Source organism: Phyllopteryx taeniolatus, chromosome 3, assembly GCF_024500385.1.
Source record: "Phyllopteryx taeniolatus isolate TA_2022b chromosome 3, UOR_Ptae_1.2, whole genome shotgun sequence".
Taxonomy (NCBI): domain Eukaryota; kingdom Metazoa; phylum Chordata; class Actinopteri; order Syngnathiformes; family Syngnathidae; genus Phyllopteryx; species Phyllopteryx taeniolatus.
This window is the reverse complement of record NC_084504.1, coordinates 25,273,103-25,290,875: the sequence shown is the minus strand read 5'-3', so window position 1 is coordinate 25,290,875 and position 17,773 is coordinate 25,273,103. Positions and strand designations below refer to the sequence as shown.

At 40.6% G+C, this 17,773-nt stretch overlaps 1 protein-coding gene across 3 annotated transcripts; it reads right to left on the bottom strand.

Annotated features, from left to right (window-relative positions):
* Nucleotides 1–1,817: 1,817 nt before the first annotated feature.
* Nucleotides 1,818–16,618, bottom strand: mier3b (mesoderm induction early response 1, family member 3 b). Of its 3 annotated transcripts, none has more exons than XM_061767865.1 (13): nt 16,574–16,618; nt 15,698–15,722; nt 12,445–12,590; nt 10,879–11,001; nt 10,624–10,747; nt 10,024–10,097; nt 9,855–9,927; nt 9,635–9,777; nt 9,086–9,167; nt 6,525–6,619; nt 6,320–6,447; nt 6,069–6,232; nt 1,818–5,629 (listed from the first exon to the last, which is right to left on the bottom strand). In XM_061767865.1, the coding sequence occupies exons 1-13, from the start codon at nt 16,580–16,582 to the stop codon at nt 5,172–5,174; spliced, it is 1,644 nt and encodes a 547-aa protein (XP_061623849.1). In that variant the 5' UTR covers nt 16,583–16,618; the 3' UTR covers nt 1,818–5,171. The 3 variants fall into 3 exon arrangements, with proteins under 3 accessions (XP_061623849.1, XP_061623848.1, XP_061623850.1); XM_061767864.1 differs by lacking the exon at nt 16,574–16,618 and adding an exon at nt 16,345–16,561; XM_061767866.1 differs by lacking the exon at nt 16,574–16,618 and adding an exon at nt 16,478–16,554 and having other exon boundaries at nt 15,698–15,724.
* Between the last annotated feature and the right edge of the window lie 1,155 nt (nt 16,619–17,773).

Below are 17,773 nucleotides of genomic sequence, written 5' to 3'. Positions count from 1 at the left end.
ACCCTAATTTGAAACCCTAACCCAATTTTTAAACCGTAATTTGAAACCCCTACCCAGTTTTGAAACCCTATTTTGAAACCCTAACCCTATTTTTAAACAGTAATTTAAACACCAACACTGTTTTGAAACCCTACTTTGAAACCCTAACCCTTTTTTAAACCCTAATTTGAAACCTTAACCCAGTTTTGAAACCCTAACCATACTTTGAAACCGTGTGAACAATTTGAAACTCTAACCCCGTTTTGAAACCCTACTATTTAACCCTGTTTTGAAACCCTAATTTAAAAACCTAACCCCATTTTGAAACCCTACTTTGTAAACCTAACCAGTTTTTGAAACCCTACTTTGAAACCCTAACCCTGTTTTAAACCCTACTTTGAAACGCTGTGAACAATTTCAAAATCTAACCCCGTTTTGAAACCCTACTTTAAAACACTAACCCAGTTTTAAAACCCTACTTTGAAACCCTAACTCAGTTTTAAAACCCTTCTTTGAAACCCTAACAATGTTTTTAAACCCTACTTTGAAACCCTGCGAACAATTTGAAACCCTAACCGTACTTTGAAACCCTAATCCTGTTTTTAAACCCTAATTTGAAACCCTACTTTGAAACCCTTACTCTCTCTTGAAACCCCAATTTTAAACACCAACCCTGTATTGAAACCCTACTTTGAAACCCTAAACCTGTTTTGAAACCCGAACTGCGTTTTGAAACCCTATGTTGAAAAGCTAACCCTGTTTTTAAACCCTAATTTGAAACCCTAACCATATTTTTAAACTGTAATTTGAAACTCCTACCCAGTTTTGTAACCCTACTTTGAAACCCTAACCCTATTTTTAAACCGTAATTTGAAACCCCTACCCAGTTTTTAGACCCTACTTTGAAACCCTGTGAACAATTTGAAACCCTAACCCTGTTTTTAAACCCTACTTTGAAACTTTACTTTGAAACCCTTACTCTCTCTTGAAACCCTAATTTGAAACACCAACCCTGTTTTGAAACCCTACTTTGAAACCCTAAACCTGTTTTGAAACCCTAACCGCGTTTTGAAACCCTATGTTGAAACACTAACCCTGTTTTTAAACTCTAATTTGAAACCTTTATCTCTTGAAACCCTAATTTGAAACACCAACACTGTTTTGAAACCCTACTTTGAAACCCTAACCCTGTTTTGAAAGCGTAATTTGAAACGCTGTAAACAATTTCAAAATCTAACCCTGTTTTGAAACCCTACTTTAAAACCCTAAACCAGTTTTAAAACCCTACTTTGAAACCCTAACCCTGTTTTTAAACCCCGTTTTGAAACCCTACTTTGAAACCCTAACCCCTGTTTTAAACCCTATTTTGAAACCCTGTAAACAATTTAAAAATCTAACCCCATTTTGAAACCCTACTTTAAAACCCTAACCCAGTTTTGAAACCCCACTTTGAAACACTAACCCTGTTTTTAAACCCTACTTTGAAACCCTGTGAACAATTTGAAACCCTAACACTGTTTTGTTTGTACTCTCTGTCGGTCGATCTATATTTTTAATTAGATAACTGTAATTTTGTGTTTTAGAAAATAGAACTGTACGTAACAGTCTTGGAAACAAGAATATTTTTCCATACAAGTTCCTATTTTACATACTTTTAGAGACCTGGAAATGTATAAAATCTAATTCCATGCTTGCGTAGAAACCCGAATAGTGTTGTTTTAAATTGAATCTTTTTAAATATCAACATCCATGTGCACTTGGTGACAATGTTTGTCTACACGAGAGGAAAAAAACAAAACCCCAATAATCAACAATAATAAATAACAGTTATTGCAGAATCATTTTCCAGAGCTTTTATTTCTGGATCTGTACACAAGGTATTAAACAACAAAAAATACAAAAGAATGTTTAACAAATGCAGAGAAGAGAGAAAAAACAAACAAACTGAATGTCAATGTACAATTCTTATAAACAAAGATAACTTCTGTTCTGGAACATTTCTCTATAGTGATGCCTTTTTGATTGTCTAGAATTCTGGATATATAGTTTTTCTGTAGGGGTTTTTATTCACAAAGGTATTTAGTATTTTTTTTTTTAAATGTTTTTTTCCTGCAAAATGACTTTAAAAAACAACCAAAAATATACAATTAAATTTGCTTAGTGCTTTCTTCCACGCTCTCACACACACACTTGCACATCAATAAAATATCACATTTTTCCAGAGTTCACAGGGTGGCGAAAGAAAAAAAAAAATACTTGAACCTACCACTTCTAAAATGGCCTTTTACATTCCGACAAGTGTTTGTACAAACCACAGAGTGAAATAATAAATAGCACTGCACCGCTAGTCACCACCTACTGCATTTTCTTGGACAAAACAAAACAAAAACCAACAAAAGTACAAAACATCTCCCCAAAGAGCAGCAGCCATCCCTTTACCATCGAGACAAATATAGGGAAGAGTTTTTCTCTTTTTACGATAACGCTAATAATCAGAATAATTGACGTGGCATTTTTCAGTCTGGGGCGGTCGGCAAGCATGGGCAAAGCCCATCTGAGCGTCTTCACTTAACGGTAGGGAGCAAAGAACCATAACACAGTGGAAGCCATGAAGGTGAATGCCCTAAAAGCAAATCAATTTGGAGTCCAACTTTTTGCATGTGGGGGGGGGAGAGAAAAAAAAAGCCTCACAAAATTGTGAGCATATAATTTTTAGCTTTTTCTTGGGCTTTTTCCATGACGCCAAATGAATATAAGCACAGAGCCAGACATATTTGTAATAGCCAAAGCATTGCATAAAAAAAAAAAAAAAAAACGAGTTTGACCCTGTGACGGCTCAATTTCAGTTTACGTGGTTTCGAAACCTTCACGGATTGTGTTCCAATGTATCTAATCAAAAAAAAAAAAAAAAGAAAAAAAAAAAAAGTTAAACAATCCCAAGTCAACCAGTACAAGGCAAAAACCTCTAAATTCTGTACATATCTACAACGGATGGCCATTTTAAAAACAAACAGAATAATAAGCTTTGTATGCACACAGATTGACAAATAGAGGTCAGGTCATTCGACTTTTTAAAGGCTACTTGCTAATTCATATTTACATCAACGATGCCATGGACAGCGTGAATGAGTTGATCTGAGTGCGTGTACACTGCAAACACACACAAACACCATGTCATGTACAGCCCCTGAAATGAACCTTACGTGTCACACAATGCATAGATGCATGAAGACCTCCTCGCTAAAATATAATACGGTATGACAACCCCCCCCCCCCCCCCCCCTCCCCCTGCTACACAGCCAACACGCACACATACATAGTTGTGCGGGCATCAAATACTGAAGTTCTTAGAAAACACTACATGCACACAAAATCAGAATTCCGACATGACCGGATCAACAGAAATTTAAGTATCGGCAAGATGCCAATTGTTGCAACTGGAAAACACTTGTGAACGAGCAATGCTGTCGTTTACAATTAGTTTTTGGCTTTACGCTAACATTGCGACAAGGGGGGGGGGGGCATGGAATCAAGTTGGAGTGTGAAATTAACAACAAAACGAAAACGTGCGAAAAAGTTTTTTTGTTTGTTTGTTTTTTAAACGCGAACATCTCTAAACATGTCAGTAACAGCGAGGTGGTGGCCAAAATTTCTTCAGCGATGAGTTCGAGTTGAGTTTCAGTCCATGACGGCCAATTAGTCGCCAGGTGAATGTTCATCTTAATTTGATCCAATAAGAGTGCTCCACTTAGCCAATTAACACATTTAAATGATACTTATTACTGTGATTACAATGGGATTAACAACCAGGGTTACTCAGGGAATCAAAAGAGCAAGAAATTGCGAAATGACCAAAATTGCAAATGGACCCAAAATGAAAAAAACAAACAAACCTACAAGTGGTGTTTAACCATTACAAGTGCTCCAATTAAACTTTCGCTAACATTGCTAACTCTGTGATTAGCAATCATTAATTGGAGAAACAAAATAAAGATGTCGCCAAAATCTGACAATTTTTCATCAAACAATGAACACATTTGACGAAAACAAGGAATTTAACTGGATGAGTGCTCCAGGTGGCCAATTTGAACGTTCATACGACGCAAAAAAGCAGACTTTACGCCAACATAATTGGCACGTTAACAACCAGGGTTACACATCACATTGTGGACAAAGTTGGATAAATTCTGCATTTCTTTTCAACTACAATGTTATATGTGAGCCTTTTGTGACTTTAGTCTGCGAGTTGGACAGTTAAATGGTTTTGTTTTGTCATTTGCTGATTACGTCGGTTAGAGCGTCTGCCTCACAATCAATCCCCGGCCCCGCCCGTGTGGAGTTTGCATGTTCTCCCCGTGCCTGCGTGGGTTTTCTCCGGGCACTCCGGTTTCCTGTGAATGTGAGTGCAAATGGTTGTATGTGCCCTGCGATTGGCTGGCGACCAGTTCAGGGTGTACCCCGCCTCCTGCCCTAGTGAGGAGAAGCGGCTCAGAAAATGGATGGATGGGTGATTACGTTGGGTCCTCAAACTCAAGGCCCAGGAGCCAGATCCCGCCCACCTCGTCATTTTATGTGGCCCACAAAGGCAAGTACTTTACTTGGTGTTTCTTGAGAATTTTTCATTTTGGCAGAAAATCTGTCCAAAATTTTAAATTGCCTTCACTTAGAACAAATTAACATTTTTTTTTTTTTTTTAAATATGATCAAAAGCAGGGCCAACAATGTGTGTAACAGGCCTCTAAACCATAACTACGAAAATGAGTTTGACACCTCTGATGTAGTACCTCTGAGTCACAATAGGTACACCCAAATCAGAAGAAAATAAAAAGCTAGCAACATGCTTACTGCAACGTACCTGTAAACCAAACACTGATTTATAAAAAAAAAAAAAAGTACCACTTTAAATAAGCACCTTCGAAATATGATTTTGGCACCAGAAAAGAAAACTGGCAGGCCGCTGTTGATCAAACTGTACATGGACGTTACCACGGCGACAAACAAATAAAATGGCTATTATAAAGTCTTGAGAGAAATCAAGATTTTTAGATCTTTTAGATATGAGACATCACTGATGTCATAGTACACAAAAAAAATGAAACAAAATTATATTTCTGTACATATATATGATGTGAGGTCAGTCTTTTATGTACACGCAAAAAAAAAGGAAGAATGAAGGAAGAGGACAAGGAAGATCAGTCGGACTGAAGTGCTGCGGTGTGTTGTGAGTGGTGGCGAGAGTGCCCTCCCAAAAAAGCGTTGGGCTCGCCGAAGTCCGTGACCGACACGGCCATTTTGGCACCGGTTATCCGGTGGTGGTGCGGCGTGGTCCGGCGTGCTTCAAAGTCTACGCCGAGGTTGCTCACGGATACGTCGCCCATGAACGAGTCCGGCAGCGCCATCTTGAGTCTCTTGGAGGGTCGCTCGCAGTCCTTGGCGACGCACACGCCGCTCAGCTGGCCCAGCTCAGAATGGTAGAAGCCGGCGTCCAGCATGTTGAGGCAGTCGGCGTCCCCGCCTCCCGACGGGAAGCCCAGCGACTCGTCGTGGTTGAGGGAGGCGCGGTGGAGGCTGTCCAGTGGGGGGAAGCTGTACGAGTCCAGACACGTCACCTCGGCCGGGCTGCACACAGTCGCTACGCTGTTGCTCAGAGCTGAAACACACACATAAACACTTTATACATATGGTAAGGACTAGGCATCAAACCTTTTCACCATGACGAGCCCTGCAGCAAACAGCAAAAACCTGCAAATAATGGAATCCCCACTTCTGGAAACGATAATATTATAATTGCGTATAAATGCCACAAGATGGCAGCAAAACCCTTAAAATGGAGATGATCATAAAGCAGCGACACTACACGCCTGTCGTGTACACAATCATGAACCCGTGGTCCATAAACTGTATTCTGGAATTAAATTATTCAACACAAGCTTCACATTTTTACAACAAATCAATTAACCATTTGTTTAATGTGATAAATGACTAGAAAATGTAATACATTTTCCCAAAGCAATTTTGAGAAAAAAACTGATAATGTAAAGCAATACATTATTTTGATGTAGTATACTTGAGTAAAAAGAGATCCAGACCTGTGAGGTCACTGGCCGTGATGGAGTTGAGCAGGCTGAGCTGTTGATCCGTCGTGCTTTCCATCCTTCCTCCGCCGCCGCCGCCGCTGCCTCCCGAGCACATGGACGACGAACTGTCCACGGCCAAACCCTCGGCTTCGTCCACGAGCCTGTCCATAAGGTCTCTGGGCGCCGAACGGGAGGTTTTCGTTTCGTTTGAGCGTCGGCATTTTTTGTTCCACAAAGCCACTTCGCCGTTGATGTCTACTTACGTCACGCCGGGATAGCTGCTGTACTTTTTCTTGCCGAAGCGATTCTGCTGCACGAAGAAGTCGAAACGCTCCGACTTCTTCCACATGTAGTAAAACGCCACGCATTCTGCTACCGTTCGCGTTGTCACCTGAGCAAAGAAAGCCACTCAACGATCAGCAAACTGATCTTTTAATTCCCTTCTCACATCCCCACAACAAGACTCACTTTGTGTTTCTGGATGAGGTGAAAGTTCTTGTCATACATCTGCAGAGCATGTTCAAAGTTCTTGCACTCCTCTTCAGACCACGGGGGACATTTTTCTGGAAGCACAAATTTCAAAATGACAGTTTCATATCAAGTGGAACGTTTAACAGTATAATAAAATTTCTATCCATTTCAATGGGGAAAGTTAATTGGAGATACCATAGTCTTTTTTTGTAAAGCACTCTGAATCATCGAGTGTATGAATCATGCTATACAAATAAATCCATCTTGGATGAATATCGCCATTAATGGAATTAAGCTTTGCTGAAGGAACATACCCACTGTTTTGTGAAAAACTGCACAATTAGAACACCAAATTGAGTCACAAATAGTGCCGCAAAATTCATTTTTTTGGGGGGGGAGGAACTTTCTATGGGAATTAAAGGAATAAAACAGGAAATTTTACAGAGGTTTACTATAATACAAACTTGTTTGAGAGGGGCTCTTTTCATTGGTATTTTTGGATGAGGTAGTGCATTGTTGTTAATATTTTGAATGGGTCGTCGGGTGAACAATATTACAGTAAACTCAACATTTATGTCCGTCACTGAAAGCACTGATTGTTCAATACATAAAACTTGATTAAATTCTACTAAATCTGTTGAAATGTCACCCTTTTTGATTGCATATTTGCACGGACATCTGCTTATGACAAAACAAAATGTTTATATTCATGCTTAAACGTGATACCTTTCCAAAATTCCCTGGGTTAACTTCCAATGAAAATTCATCAGAAACTTGCCGGAACTTTCCCACCCCTTTGCAACCGTAGTCACTCCCAATTAGTACGGTTTACAAATTGGCACGGGTGACCTGTTGACTCCCCTCCTGGAAGCAGTCCTTAGAGGGGGTGCTGGAGAGCGCTCCCGCTGGGGACTCCATCGTTCTGCTGGGGAACTTCAATGCTCACGTGGGCAATGACAGAGAGACCTGGAAGGGCGTGATTGGGAGGAACGGCCCCCCGATCAGAACCCGAGCGGTGTTCTGTTATTGGGCTTCTGTGCTCATCATGGATTGTCCATAACGAACACCATGTTCAAGCATAAGGATATCCACACGTGCACTTGGCACCAGGACACTCGAGGTCGCAGTTCGATGATCGACTTTGTGGTCGTGTCATCGGACTTGCAGCTGCATGTCTTGGACACTGGGGTAATGAGAGGGGCGGAGCTGTCAACTGATCACCACAGAGTGGTGAGTTGGCTCTGATGGTGAGGGAAGATGCCGGCCCAAACTTATCGTGCGGGTCTGCTTGGAACGTCTGGCAGAATCCCCTGTCAGAAGGAGTTTCAACTCCCACCCCCGACAGAACTTTGCTCATGTTCCGGGGGAGGCGAGGGACACAAGTCCGAGTGGACCATGTTCCGCGTCTCCATTGCTGAGGCGGCCGACCGGAGCTATAGCCGTAAGGTGGTCGGTACCTGTCGTGGCGGGAATCCCCGAACCCATTGGTGTCCATGCCATCAAGCCGAAGGAGTCCTATCGAGCCTTTTTAGCCTGTGGGACTCCTGAGGCAGCTGAGAGGTACCGGCTGGCCAAGTGGAATGCAGCTTTGGTGGTCGCTGAAGCAAAAACTCTGGTATGGGAAGAGTTTGGTGAGGCCATGGAGAAAGACACCCGGACGGCTTCGAGGAAATTCTGGTCCACCATCAGGCGTCTCAGTTGGGGGACGCAGTGCACCATCAACACTGTGTATAGTGGGGATGGGGCGCTGCTGACCTCGACTTGGGACGCTTTTTGCAGATGATGTGGTTCTGAGCCTTCATCAGGCCGTGATCTCCAACTCTCACTGGAGCGGTTCGCACTAGAGTGTGAAGTGGCTGGGATGAGAATCAGCACCTCCAAATCTGAGCCCATCGTCCTAAATCGGAAAAAGGTGGCGTGCCCTCTCCAGATTGGGGATGAGATCCTTCCCCAAGGTGAGGAGTTCAAATATCTTGGGGTCTTGTTCATGAGTGAGGGAAGAATGGAACGAGAGATCGACAGGCGGATCGGTGCAGCGTCTCCAGTGGTGCAGACTTTGTATCGGTCCGTTGTGGTGAGGAAAGAGCTAAGCCGAAAGGCGAAGCTCTCCATTTACCGGTCGATCTACGTTCCTTCCCTCACCTATGGTCACGAGCTGTGGGTCGTGACCGAAAGAACGAGATCCTGGATACAAGCTTAGAGATGGGGTGAGAAGCTCGGTCATTCGGGAGGGGCTCAGAGTAGAGCCGCTGCTCCTCCGCATCGAGGAGCCAGATGAGCTGGCTGGGGCATCTGATTCGGATGCCTCCCGGACATCTCCGTGGTGAGGTGTTCCGGGCACGTCACACCGGAAGGAGACCCCGGGGGCAACCCAGGACACGCTGGAGAGACTACATCTCTCGGCTGGCCTGGGAACGCCTCGGGATCCCCCCGGAAGAGCTGGATGAAGTGGTGGGGGAGAGAAAGGTCTGGGCGTCCCTGCTAAAGCTACTGCCCCCGCGACCCGACCTCGGATAAGCGGAAGACAACGGATGGATGGACCTGTTGACTCTGCTTACCTTTCGAGGACTTGAGGTGGCTACAGTATTGTTCGAGCGCCTCGTGCGTGTTGTAGTTGCACTTGACGAGCTCAAGCAAAGCCTGTGTGAGGAGAGTAGAGGTTAAGAAAAAGTCTATGCAAGGATTGTGTGACATGCTTAAAAAAATGTTAAATGGGTAGAATGCAAGGTGTTGAAATCTGTGTAAATGGCATATTCCCTCAAATACTGGCCCCTAACTCCAGAACACACTGACCAAGAATGCACGTTTAGAAAAATAAACACCTCCTTCAAAGACACGTCCCTTTTGTCCAACTAATCTTGTAATATTTTTCCTCAAATGTTTACAAAAAAAGGCTGCTGACGCCTCCCTACCTGCAGCTGAGCTACAGATACAGTATTTAATTAATTAAAGTACAAACTGTTATTGTAACAAACAAGGTCACAGACATTTGTAGTAGATAAAACTGTTACTGTTCTTCATTAACAGATTTTTTGTTTTCTGTCAAGGTCAGGTGCCACTGCGTAGAACGAAAGATATGAAGAGTGAAAAGATGAAAAACGGCCGACCTGTTCGTTGTCTCGAACATGCGGTTTGTCGTGCGTCGTCTTCTCGTCCGTCGTCCGTGACATCACGTCGGTCAGGAAGCTCCTGACCTTGCTCTCTGGCAGCGCACCCGGGCTCCACATGAGCTCGTCTTTATCTTCGTACACTGCAAAGCAAAGCACGAGTGATATTAAGCAAACTGCTGGAGAGAGTTCACTGAGAAATAGAAACAAGAGTAGCTACCTTTCTCTCCTTCTATGTAGTAGCAGATTGTCAAAGGAACCTGTGCTTGGTACTCATCGCCCACCATTATTTCCTTTTTATACAAATCAAACACAAACATAACATTTAATTAATGCAGGAGTTAAGCGGTAGCTCATGTTACACGCTTCAAAATGTAACATTAACATACCTTTCTCGAGTCTTCTGGACTTGGACCATCATCGTCACACTCCGAGTCTTTATCCCCGTCAGAGACAGCGTTGGCTGAAGAAAGGATAAAATACATTCAATCCACCGCCACATTTTCAAGATTTCAATAAAGTGTACTTGGAAAAGCACGATTCTCCAAATATTTACTTCGATATAATCTGAACAACATTGTCTGGACATATTTCCATTGAGGAGCAGTTTTGCTAATCATTTCGTCATTTGAGGAACAATTTTTGCAGCTTAAAGCACAGTGACCCGAAGCAAGGGTTTTATTAAACAAAACAAAACCACAAAAACAACAATATAATGTGGGAGTTGAATGTAGGGCTGCAGCTTATGAATATTGACCACATTTGCCATGTTTTTCACCGACTTGACTCTACTTGACATGGGCCTCTGGGTGCTTCCGTCTTCGCGGCAAAACTAATTCGCAGTTATGCTTTTCAATGCGTTTTTTTGGGGGGCAAAATGCAAATTTTTGAGTCACAAACTGCGATGCGAGACTGCTTAGTTTGAGCCATGTAATTAATAATTACAGATTAAATTAAAGATGAAGTATAGCTTTGTGTGGGCAGCTCACATCGAAGTGTTCTGGGGAAGAAATCGGTGGCCTCGTGGGAGGTGACCGAAGGGGTGAGGTCATCCGCTGATGATTGGGTCTCCTCCTCGTAGTCGCCAGACAACAAGTCTTTAGCAATTTCCTCCTAGGAAGAAATTAGTCAAGTTGACAAACTATTTCACCGCCGCCCCCCCCCCCAACCAAAAAAAGAAAAAAAAAAGAGGCTGCTTTTCTCAGAAAGAGACGTCACATATCGGCGAGATGGGTGATGCTCACTTTGTCCAAAGTCATGTCGGGCAGCTCGTCGGTGAGGTCGCCAGAGGAGCTGTCTATACTGGAACCAGCCGAGGCATCGTAGCGATAGATAGCCAGCAGCTCCTCCAGCGGCATGTTCCCTTCCTGGTCAAGAGGATAGATAGAGGGAAATTGAATTCCATCCATCCATTTTCTGAGCCGCTTCTCCTCACTAGGGTCGCGGGCGAGCTGGAGCCAATCCCAGCTATCATCGGGCAGGAGGCGGGGTACACCCTGAACGGGTTCCCAGCCAATCGCAGGGCACATACAAACAAACAACCATTTGCACTCACATTCACACCTACGGGCAATTTTGAGTTGTCAATTAACCTACCATGCATGTTTTTGGGATGTGGGAGGAAACCGGAGTGCCCGGAGAAAACCCACGCAGGCACAGGGAGAACATGCAAACTCCTCACAGGCGGGGCCGGGGACTGAACCCCGGTCCTCAGAACTGTGAGGCAGACGCTGGAAATTGAATTGTCAGCATTATTTATGCATCGTGCAGTGAAGGCTCCAAAGTCAAACAACTTGCAGTTTAATCAAAAAGTTACAGCAAAATTATGAAATATGCCCGTTTTACAAAACCATCAACGTGTCATGCCAACAAATCTTAGAGTTAAGCTCCGAGAGCATCCACCAGAGCGTCAAAGTCAAAATGGCGATGGGTATGAACAAAAGGAAGTTGTGCGGCTTTGCAGCAATGTAGCTCTTGTCAGAATGAAATATTTACTTTGATTCGTTTTCATTTGATTGCAAAAAAAATGATGATTCGGGTTCTGTTTTTTTTTTTTTTTTCAAGCAGACTTGAGTGAATCCAAATTATTACACATTAATTTGGAACTCTACTATAACTAAAGACCAAGAAACAAAGCCTCCATTTGTTGTCCAATGAAAAAGCACGTGTCTCCAAATGTTTTTGTTTTTTTTAAAGCGTCCAGAAAATGATACGTGCTCTTCATTGGCCAGAATACATCTTGACTGAGTTATCTACCAATATAGTACATACATGATATATAAATTAGTCTACAGAAAATTAGTTTTTATGATTTTGGTCATGGTTGTATTGTTGTAATAAACCTTTTGAGCCCCTGAAAATGGAAGGCACTCAGCAGAAAATTGTTGAAATTCCTTAATTTTAAATGCCATATTGTAGAAGCCTACCAAATTAAACACTGATTGAGCTATTGTGGCAAAAAACATCATCAACAACAAAAAAGTAAATAATTCTGGACCTCACAATTTTTTTTCCATCTGTTATGGTCAAAATCAAAGCTTTTAAAAAAAATTCTATGACAGAATACAGACAGCTGACACAGCTATGTGAAGCAAATGTTTACACAATTCACGCTAGATTACCATTTTAATTGAATAGCAAATAGTTCCTCATATCATCATACAATAATATACTATGTTTGTTCCACTCGCAGGTTTTTGACTAGATTTGCAACTGTATAAAATACAAGGATAATAATGACAAAGACATACCATTCAAAACATAAGTAAAAGATGGAGTAAATAATTCAGACATTTTGTTACAAAGTTTACCTTCTCCAGATCCGCAATCTCAGAGCTGAAATTGCCTCCCCCTTCCAGAGACTCCTCCTCCTCCAGGGTCCTCTCATCGTCGTACTCGTGAACTAGCATCTCTGCAGTCGGGTCAAAGTCATGATCTTCCGACGACAAAGAGCCAACTGTGTTAGGAAGAAAGAGAAACCAAAACAAAATTAGGAATACGTTTTAGTTGTTCTAACAGTTTGTTGGAACAAAGGCGCACGATTTTCTATATTTTGACAGCAATTTCTTCTAAATTTCACACTAAAAATACTAATGAGTATTTGTGTGGCACATGGAAAATGTTTTTAACCTTGAAAATATCCAACTTTGTTCTAAAAAATGTACAACTTTATTATGGGCTTGCTGCTTGGTAGCAATGTCCACACTTCAATTCAGATTTTTTGGGGGGCCAATGTGTTGTGTATTAGATTTATTTCATATCCAACCCAGGCCTCTTTAATATTTGGACATAAATCGGATATGCATACGATGAGTGTATGGACGCACAAGTCGCACTCATCCGACCTATACTTCGTCAAAAGGTGACAAAACAGACACGCCACAAGAGCAGTGGCAGACAAAGGAGCAGAAAACAGTTGTGAAAAAAACGATGCTTTAGAACTGATAAATAGAACATTTTGGCTCCGGCTGCACAAAATCCTTGAAATTCGCCACAAATGCGTCATGAGACCTACGGGAGGGCCCAAACCGTCACTTTAAACTGCATACGCTCCTTGAAGTCTCGCCGCCCTTTGCACAATGGTCATTGCACTGGACTATTGCGAGAATAGTCATTGGAACTGCTCTAAGTGCTAGAGGACTGCATCTTTTTGCAAAATTGGCATTACCAGAGCGTTCTCCAACGACCGGAGACAAATTCCTTGTGTGTTTTTTTTTGGACATACTTGGCAAAGATGATTCTGATATTTACTGCTACATATTGACTTGTTTTTCTTTGTTAGCGTGGCTATGGATAAACTCATTAAGAATTAATACATCTTTATCTTGGTTTCAATCATCAAGTGACTGAGAGGAAAACACCCTCAAAAGCGGATTTTAATGCGTGTAAAAAGGATGGAACAGTTTTTGAAAACCATCCAACTGTTTTGATTCACTCCGCATGTGTCCCGTTCGAATCAGCACACGCAACAAATTCTTTTCATTCTCATTTACTATCGAGGCGAAGTAGTGCCCACTTCTGATCAGTCTTAATATTACAAGTAATCTCAAAGATATGCTATTTTTGCAGTGAAATACACAACTTTATTCTCTTAAGAATACGATTATACTCGCGGTATTAGTAGGACTTTAATCTCGAAAATGAACAACTTTCTCACATCTGCCTCACAGTTCTGAGGAGTGGGTGGAGTTCGCATGAAAATGGACGGATGGATGAATAAACAACTTTCTCAAAAATATGACCTTGTAATATGACTTAAAAGTATGATTTTTTCCCCCGCTCAAAAACATTTTTCTCGTACAAATCATGATTTTATTCTTGTAATGTGATGACTTTAACCCAAAAAAATTTACTTTTTGAAAATAAGACTTCTTGAAAACATCATCAAAATGTGAATTTAATCTTGAAAATATAACATTTTAATCTTGTAATATTACAAGTTAAATCTTGCAAATATTTGTAAAAGCTTTTCAAAATATTTGTAAAATTACACCGATATTCTAATATTGCGGCTCCTCTCGAACACACGTTATTCTCGTAATACTAAACCTTTAATCTTGAAAAGAAAGGACCATTGTCTCAAAACATTTTCTCTAAAGCACACTTTCCACAAAAATATGCTACTTTATAACTAAAAAGAATATATTTTTCCAACTATTCACGTAATATTGGGACTTTAATCTTAAAAATGCTAGATTTTTTGTGAAAATAAACTACTTTTTTCTATTCATTTTAATCACACATCGCTGCCACCCCCTTTGCTGCCTACCACTGACCTGTTACCCTGTTTCCCCAGAAAAGCACCTAATTCGTAATGGAGTGCTACTATAACACTAAATGTTACCAGTACGAAGTTTTATTTTTTGCATGGTCGCGGTGGCGTGCCCAGATGTGTGCCCATGAATGCACCTCAAATGATTTGCACCTTCTGTCTCTGATTGGTTGTTTTTCCTCTGGCGCAGTGATTTCTTGGATATCAAACAAGATGTGGCCAGAGAAGGCTGATTTTCCCCCAACAAACATTTACCATGTCTAGTGTCATATCTAGCATAATGACGGTTTCAACGAATGTCCAAAAATAGAATTTTTTGTTATTGCCAACGCCCACATAACGTTATGACTTGAAACTCTTTTTTTTTATTTTTTTTTAACTTTATCACAAAAATAAATTACTTATTTAAATAAGAAAAAACCTTGCTTCCCCTAAAAAAAAAATACTATTTCACACTGATAGAATTTCAACTTTAATATCTAAAATTTACAACTTTTGTGTTTTCTTCCAATATTACAATTTTAATCTTGAAAATTTACTTTTTTCCCCATAATGACTACTACTACTGTCGTACTACTTTAATCTCAAAAATATAATTTTTTTAAATCTCATACTTATGGACTTTTTATCTATAAAATAGCTTCTTTTTTTTTAAATACGTAACTGAACTTGTAATATTACAACTAACATAATTATGCTTTTACCTCTCAAAAATGTACTTTTCTTCTCTTGAGGGGAAAAAAAAATTATATACAGTCCCCTCCAAAAGTACAGGAACGGTAAGGTCAATTCTTTTGTTTTTGTTGTATACCGAAGATATTTGGGTTTCAGATCAAAAGATGAATATGAGAAACGTTGAGAATTCCAACTTTTATTTCATTGTATTTACATCTAAGTGTGTTAAACAACTCAGGACAGAGCACCTTTTGTTTGAAGCCACCCACTTTTGGAGGGGCCTGTATATAACTCTTCTCATGTAATACTACGAATTGAATCAATGCACAACTTTGTCCAAAATCGTTTTTTCTGGTGATGCTACAGCTTTCATCTCATAATGCTGGACTTTTAAGCTAAAAGACAACTTTTCTGAATACTATACAACTCTTTTCCCAATGTTACATCTTATATCATGAAAATATACAACTTTTTGATCAAAACTATGTAACGTTTCAATGCAACATTATTGTCGTTGTGCATTTTCTGTGTGTGTGTGTGGCCCTAAAACTCCTTTGTAGGACAACAACAGCATCATTGATCACTTTTTAGTATATTAAAGATCAAACAACACTTACCTGGACTTGAACTCCCAATGGAAGCCTGGAGGGGAGATGAAAAATCATAGCATGAATTACACGTGACTATACTAAATATATAAATAATAATAATACAGCAAAAAAAAAAAAAGTGTAATTGGTCCAAGAGATTGCAGGCAGGGATGAGCAAGGAAAAGCTGCATTTACCGTTACCTGACCGACAGTAGGCGGCTAAGACGACTGTAACCTCGTATATGACATATCGACGAATACAGGCTCAAAATTCCTCATTAAATGGCAACCGCGGGACATGAGAACTTTACAAAAATAAGCCACGGAGACGTTTGGAGAGACCAATGTGTCATTTGTAAGCGACACAAGTTAGCCAGCGAGCTAACGTCAGAGCACTGATGTTACACCGATGCATGTAAACATGTACAATTCGTTTGGAGAGGTATAACATTTTTGACCAATTCTGAATTACCGGTGACGACAGCGAAATGGCGAATTAACAACTTATGGAGTCGGTATATTTTTTCACCCAGACAGCCCCGCCACACACACACGCACGCACAAGAGGGAAAAAAAATAAAAATTAAAATTAAAATAAAAATAAAAAAAGCGGAGCATGATTTTCAAACAAGCGGACGTTAAAATGTACGTATCCATTTACACCGCCGCTATACCGAAGCAGCTGAGAGCGGAGGCGCAGCGGCCTTGTAGTCAAGGATCACCCGAGACATTCGGGCACATCTCCGTTCAAATAATAAACACTAATTTGACGCGAGTCACGCTATTACGCCAGCAAAAAACATAACTTCTCCAATCGCTAGCAAAAAAAGTGAGAAAATACGACATGAAATGATAAAAATATCGATTTCAGATCGATCGCTTCTCCCCTGTTTTCCCTCTTACCTCCGCCATATTGGTACCTTTAGCTAATGAGCCAGTCGTAGAGCAGTACCCGGATGACGGCTGTCGGCCAATCAGAGAGCGCGCCGGCCGCCTGGGTCGTGACGCAGTTCAAACCCAACCGCAGATTAACGGGAATCCTTTGCACGGTCGTTCATTTGCATTAAAAGATTTTTTTTCCTCCCTGAGTCACGTCGTAAAATACGTTTTTAATTCATACCACTGAGAAATCACAGGTAATTCTGCTCACGACGAGCAGTAGCGTAGCCGAGGCTGTGGGAAGATAACGGCTGGAGATATACGTCAACCATTTGCGCCCTGGACGTTGTGATTATTACGAAAAATTGTCAAATGCCAACACACCTTGATCATTAGCAACATATACACAACATTAGATATACTTTCACAATGTAACGAGACCTAGTACAAGAATAAAAACTAAAAATCTATCTTCACACTCTGCAGAAGGCGGAAAATGCAGCGTTCTGTTTATATTATTTATTACATATTATTAGTTATGATATTTGCCATGTAACTATAAAGCTGTGTCATTTCATCCACAATGAAAAAAATTGAAATTACACTACGAGGTTAAAGTCTCAATTTTATGAATATAAATTTGTATATTTACATGGGGTAAAAAAATGGGTATTTTTACATTAAAGTCGTAATTCGTGGATAAAGTCGTAAACATTTTTTCAGTCGTAATAATATGCAAATAAAATTGCAATACTCCAAGAATAAAGTTATTTTTTCAAGAATATATGGAATGTTTTCACAAAAAGATTTTTCTTTTGATTTTTTTTTTTACAACAAATAATGCATCTTTGTTCACCTATCTATGCCAGTGACATACAGTGGGTATGGAAAGTATTCAGACCCCCTTCAATTCTTCACTCTTTGTTATATTGCAGCCATTTGCTAAAATCATTTAAGTTATTTTCCCCCTCATTAATGTACACAGAGCACCCCATATTGACAGAAAACAAATAATTGCTGATTTTTTTGCAGATTTATTAAAAAAGAAAAACTGAAATATCACACAGCCATAAGTATTCAGACCCTTTGCTCAGTATTTGGTAGAAGGACCCTTTTGAGCTAATACAGCCATGAGTCTTTTTGGGAATGATGCAACAAGTTTTTCACACCTGGATTTGGGGATCCTCTGCCATTCCTCCTTGCAGATCCTCTCCAGTTCTTTCA

Coding starts and splice junctions, on each gene's coding strand:
- mier3b (XM_061767864.1), bottom strand. CDS start 16,401: ATGTCTCGGGTGATCCTTGACTACAAGGCCGCTGCGCCTCCGCTCTCA. Junction 10,098..10,623: donor CTTCCCCAGAACACTTCGAT/GTGAGCTGCCCA, acceptor TCCTTTCTTCAG/CCAACGCTGTCTCTGACGGG. Junction 6,620..9,085: donor CCACCTCAAGTCCTCGAAAG/GTAAGCAGAGTC, acceptor TTGTGCTTCCAG/AAAAATGTCCCCCGTGGTCT.